Raw genomic sequence first — 6283 nt, forward strand, 5'->3', positions numbered from 1 at the left:
ATTCTGGGTTGTTGTAATTTCCTATCCCCGTTTGACAATTTGTAATCCCCTCCCCGAAGCCCTGTAATAGTTAGGATTTTATGTTTCTGCCTTTACTTTCCTGCAATATATATCTGTGTGTGTTAGTAATTTAGGGAGTGAGAAAGACTTCAATTGTTAATCGTTAGCTCACTAATCTCAGATAAAATATTCGAACCTAAATCAGTTGCACACATTCACCTCTAAGGTACGCCCCTCTTGGTTACCTTCAATTATATGGTCGTGTCTCTCGAATAATAGAGGTACCCATTAGCAAAAGTCCCGACGATTAAAAAATCATCAAAGATCATGGTCCCTCGATGACCCTCAAATTGCTGCCTACGAATACATGATCTAGTCCCTCAAGTTGTTGCCTACAAAAGATGATTGTCCCTTCGAATTTGCTAAAGGTACCTCTATCATGTTGCCTTCAACGACCATCGATGACACTTCGATGTCCCGTAAACGTCCAATAGATAGGACTACCTACCCCAAATGGTATGGTTAGTCCTATCCCTTAAAATAAAGTAGAAAGTATAGGAAAGACCAAACATAGCGTAAGTTGCTCTTAGATTGCTTGCTCAAACAAAAATACTTTCTCATCACTTGCTTTTTTTCAAACAAATTTTAGAAAATACTTCGCATACATCCTTGAGGACCGACACAAGGATCATTGCGAAGTCTTGCCTTACTATTGGCACCTTCTTTCAAAACACAAACACACACTATGCTTTTTCAAGCTTTGCAAACAAAATAAAATGAGCTAAGCAAACTAAGAGCCCGTAGATAATTACGGATGAAAAGGGTGCTAACACCTTCCCTTTTCATAACTTACCCCCCGAACCCAAACTCTTTTTAGGTCTTTCCTGTACTTTTATACCTTTCCTAAAATTGGACAAAATAAAAGTCGGTGGCGACTCTTGCTCACTGCAATATTTGTTTGCGAAAAACTAAAAGTCAGTTCTCCCACCGTGTTACAGTAGGTAAAATTAATTATTGTGAATTGATAACACGAAAACGTATCGTATATTTAGCTTAATTTACATGTATTATTATTTTATTTTATTTCAATTTTATTATTTTATTTCGTGTTATGCCGGTGTTTTGTTTTTGTTTCAGGAATTTATTAAATCAGAGCTCGCAAAAGAAATGATCGGAAAAAGGAGCTAAAATGAAGAGAAATTGCTAAAAAGGACACTTGAATAAGGAGGTGCAAATAAGAAGAAGCAAAAGGCCCAGACTGCAAGCAAGCCCAACACGCAAAGGAAGTGGGGCAAGTGACGAGGGGCACACTAAAGTGTCTGCCATCCGTCACACACCCCCTCCTGCCGGTCGGCACCCCCCCCCCCATTACAAGTGTGTGACGTTAGTCACACACCCAGGCCCAGAAGAGACTCTGTTTTCAAAACGCTATCTTCTCTCCACCATTTTCTCCTCCGAAAGAACTGCTACTGAGACGAAACAAACTCAAGACCAAGAATCTGAAGCAGCTCTATAAATACCATCAAGACTAATTGAAAGGGTTACGAACTTTAACCTAGTGCCGTATTTTATTTCTTCAGCAATTTTACTTTCTTCCCGAACCAATACTCTGCAATAGGTTTCCACACCGGAACACTATTGCGTTTTAATTTCTTTCAAGCTCCAGAGTTTATTTTAGATTCAGTTTACTATTCTGCAATTAATTTTCTTCCCGGATTCAAGGATTGGTACTTCAAGATTATTCATTAAAGTCTTGCAATTTTAATTAAGGTTCATTTATTAGCTTTAATTTTTATTCTCTGTTTATGTTAATTTATCAAATTATGCCCGGAATGTTATTTATCTGCTATGCTTATTCTGTTCCATCTATTAAAATAATGTCCGGCTAAATACTTTTTATCGGTATGTAAGGTCACATAACCGAGAGAATCGAGTAATACTTTCGACGTATTTTATTAATGAAATTTATTTATCTGGAATTAATTTCTAATGCTTAATTCAACTGTTTTGTAACGAGAGTTAAAAACAATAGAAGTTAGGATCAATAAAAATGAGAGTTTGAGATTTTAACTGGACAGTAGGAATTAAACATTAACCTTAAATACTGCGAGAGCGCTTTAAGGTTAATTAGAATTCATCGGTTTTCAAAAATCATTTTAAACTTTATTTGATACAGCGAGAGCGCTCACTTAGGTTTAATAATGAGATCGTAATCAATAAACACGAGAGTGTGAGAGGAAGATTTTTAAACAAGTGATTTCTACAGAAAGATTATTTTAAATTATGATTCGCGTCGATAGTTTACTAGATCCCCGACGTCCGACCATTACATACCGATAATATTCTCGCTTATTTAATTTAATTATATCTCTTTACTTTCCCGTCTGATCATAATCAATCTGATATTAGCCTTAGATTTGCGTAGTAGTGATTAACTACATTAGGCCGATTCTTAGTCCCTGTGGGTTCGATATCTTTTAAAACTATGCGATAGACTGTGCACTTGCAGTCATAATCACAGACATACCCCATTTTGTCGCGATCAAGTTTTTGGCGCCGTTGTCGGGGACTAATTTAGTCAAAATCGTAAATAACTGTTACGTTGTAGAGACTAAGGCAACTTAATTATTCTAGTTCCCTTTGTGCATGCCAAGTACTCGCTCTCGAAGTGAAGACTTAGTGCTGCCAATTCCCGAATCGGAGCGTTCTATCACTGTATCACATCGGTTACGACGAACTCGCACTCTTGTTCCTAATCCTACTTCTGAACCAGTTGAAGAATCAACCATGGGAGAACATCCGCGTCCTCTCAAATCTTACGCTCCTTCGCATGCTGAACCACATAATAGCATCGTCGCCCCTGCTATTGAGGCGAACAATTTCGAGCTAAAACCGTCTTTGTTGTCAGCTGTACAACAAAATCAATTTTCTGGAAATTCGATGGAAGACCCTAACCTTCATTTGTCAGTGTTCTTGCAATATGCAGACACTGTAAAAGCAAATGGTGTCAGTTCGGAAGCTATCCGACTGCGCCTTTTTTCTTTTTCACTGAGGGGTAGAGCTAGAGCTTGGCTCCAGTCTTTACCCACGAATTCTGTCACGACCTGGAATGAACTTAAGAAAGTCTTTCTGGCACGTTATTTTCCACCTAGTAAGACCGCCATGCTAAGAGCCCAGATCAATGGGTTTAGACAAAAAGACAACGAGTCCTTATATGAAGCGTGGGAAAGATACAAGGACATGCTTAGACTTTGTCCACATCATGGTTTAGAACAATGGTTAATTATCTATACCTTCTACAATGGTCTCCTCTATAACACGAGACTTACAATCGACGCCGCCGCAGGTGGCGCACTAATGGATAAAGAATATGTCGATTCCTACGCACTTATCGAAAGTATGGCTCAAAACCATTATCAATGGGGAAGCGAGAGAGCTCAGTCAGAGAAAACTTCTGGAGAGAAATCTTCAACGAAGAGTGGTATGTACGAGATAAGTAGCCTCGACCGCGTTAACGCCAAAGTCGATGCCCTAACTCAGAAGATCGAAAACCTCACTGTAGCACCTGTAGCCGTCGTGGCTGCTGTTTCCCCAAATTGTGAAATATGCGGGGTGTCTGGACATGCTGCCCCCGAGTGCCATCTTTTGGCAGGAGTTTCCCCTGAACCAGTAAACTATGCTCAAGTAAACCCCTACTCAAACACGTATAACCCAAGATGGAAGAATCACCCTAACTTCTCGTACAAGAACAATAATGCTCTGTACGCACCTGGTCAAGCACCTAGTATACCACCTGGATATCAAAACGCACCCTTCGCTGCTCCTAACGTCCCCAGGAAGTCTAAATTAGAAGTAATGATGGAAAATTTCATAGCCACTCAAACTCAGACTAATAAGGATTTCCTAAACCAAAACGTGCACACTAATGAGCAAATCAAACAGTTAGCGACTAAAGTAGACGCGTTGACCACTCACAACAAGATGCTTGAAACACAAATCTCTCAAGTGGCACAACAACAAGCACCTACTGCCGCACCTGCTGGGACATTTCTTGGACAACCACAACCTAACCCAAAAGGACATGCTCATGTTGTTATTCTGCGAAGTGGTAAAGAGATGGACGAACCGACTGACCCTAGGCTTAAAAACCCTGCTATGTTCCAAAGCCCTAGTAAGACAACTAAGGAGGAAAGTAGACCCACGGATAAACCAAGTAATCCGAAAGAGAAAGAGGACAAGGAAGGCGAGACGGAGGAAAAAGAAGCGCCATACGTATCTCCACCACCTTATAAACCACCTATCCCGTACCCTCAAAGGTTCGAGAAATCTAAAAGCATAGGGCAGTTTAAGAAATTTGTCGAGCTTCTTAAACAGTTGAACATTACAATTCCGTTTACAGAAGCCATTACACAAATGCCCTCATATGCTAAGTTCCTAAAAGAAATCCTATCGAATAAGAAAAAAATAGAGGACAATGAGACCGTAACACTCACTGCCGAATGTAGTGCAATAATTCAAAATAAAATGCCACCTAAGTTGAAAGACCCAGGAAGTTTCTCCATACCTTGCAATATAGGGAAATTTGTCATAGACAAAGCTTTGTGCGACTTAGGAGCTAGTATTAGCCTAATTCCTTTGTCCATTTGCGAGAAACTTAACATGGGAGACCTAAGACCAACCAAGATGTCAGTACAGCTTGCAGACCGATATGTCAAGTATCCTGTAGGTGTTCTTGAAAATGTACCCGTCCGCATCGGACAATTCTACATCCCTACAAATTTCATAATTATGGACATAAAGGAAGACGTCAACACCTCTATAATCTTAGGAAGACCCTTTCTAGCTACCGCTGGAGCTATTATAGACGTAAAGAAAGACAAGTTGACATTCGAAGTAGGTGAGGAGAAGGTCGAGTTTATTTTAACACGATTCCTTCAAGCCCCGGCTATAGAAGATACATTACTTCGTGGATGTTATTGATGGATGTGTAAGAGAGATAGGATTATCGGAAGAATCTTACTCTGAAGTTATAAAGATTTCGATGCCCCTGATTTTCGAAGATGACAATTGGCGTCCAGAATATCGAGACGATAGTTTAAGCGAATGCTTAGCTTTAACACCTAACCCTATGCCTTGCCCTAAGAAACCAACCTTGGACCTTAAGCCATTACCCAAGACTCTTAGGTATGAATACCTAGACGATAAGCTAAAAAGACCAGTAATAGTCAATGCAGAGCTAGGAGCCACAAAGACCGAGAAGCTATTACAAGTATTAAGGAAGTATCCATCTGCGTTAGGATATAACATTGCTGATCTGAAAGGAATAAGTCCTTCCATATGTATGCATTGCATCATGTTGGAAGAAGATTGCAAAACCTCTAGGGAACATCAAAGAAGGATTAACCCTATCCTGAGCACTGTAGTTAAAGATGAAGTTACCAAACTTCTGAATGCCGAAATTATATATCCAATCTCTGATAGTCAGTGGATAAGTCCGGTCCATTGTGTACCAAAGAAGGGAGGCATAAAAGTTACCGTAAATAAGTCAGGCGAATCTATTGCCGAAAGAAAGGTGACTGGAGCAATGATGTGTATTGACTATCGTAAATTAAACAAAGCCACAAGGAAAGACCATTTCCCTCTTCCCTTTATTGACCAAATGCTCGAACGCTTAGCAAAACACTCTTATTACTGCTACCTGGATGGTTACTCAAGATTCTTTCAAATCCCAATTCACCCTGATGAACAAGAGAAAACAACCTTCACGTGCTCTTATGGAACTTTCGCTTATAGACGAATGTCGTTCGGATTATGTAACGCCCCTGCGACATTTCAGAGATGCATGATGTTAATTTTCGCTGATTACATAGACAACATCATGGAAGTCTTTATGGACGACTTCTCTGTATGTGGGGAGGATTTCGAAGGATGTCTCTCAAATCTAGAAAAAGTATTGGACCGATGCGTACAAGTTAACCTCGTCCTAAACTGGGAAAAGTGTCACTTTATGGTTAAACAAGGGATTGTACTTGGACATGTAGTCTCCGAAAGAGGAAATGAAGTCGATAAAGCAAAGATCAAAGTAATAGAAAATCTCCAACCCCCAAAAACAGTTAGAGAAATACGGAGCTTCTTAGGACACACAGGTTTCTATCGAAGATTTATAAAGGACTTTTCTAAGATCTCTAAACCTCTGACCAGCCTCTTAATGAAAGACGTTGAGTTTAATTTCAACGATGAATGTTTAGAAGCCTTTGAAGTACTAAAGACAGCCCTTATAACC

General features: G+C 39.7%; 1 protein-coding gene and 1 non-coding gene across 2 annotated transcripts; one reads left to right on the plus strand and one right to left on the minus strand.

The window, feature by feature from the left end:
• The first annotated feature begins 2646 nt into the window (after nucleotides 1–2646).
• Nucleotides 2647–4980, plus strand: LOC131613578 (uncharacterized). Its single transcript, XM_058885235.1, has one exon. It carries the CDS (start codon nucleotides 2647–2649, stop codon nucleotides 4978–4980), a length of 2334 nt encoding a protein of 777 aa, XP_058741218.1.
• On the minus strand, nucleotides 3163–3269 carry LOC131615327 (small nucleolar RNA R71). The gene has a single exon (XR_009287748.1). It is a non-coding gene; the product is annotated as a small nucleolar RNA R71 (small nucleolar RNA).
• Nucleotides 4981–6283: the final 1303 nt, after the last annotated feature.

The sequence above is a fragment of the Vicia villosa genome, linkage group LG6 (genome assembly GCF_029867415.1).
Source record: "Vicia villosa cultivar HV-30 ecotype Madison, WI linkage group LG6, Vvil1.0, whole genome shotgun sequence".
Taxonomy (NCBI): Eukaryota; Viridiplantae; Streptophyta; class Magnoliopsida; order Fabales; family Fabaceae; genus Vicia; species Vicia villosa.

Bases quoted from the DNA above. Each gene is read 5' to 3' on its own strand.
- LOC131613578 (XM_058885235.1), top strand. From the start codon at position 2,647: ATGCCAAGTACTCGCTCTCGAAGTGAAGACTTAGTGCTGCCAATTCCC.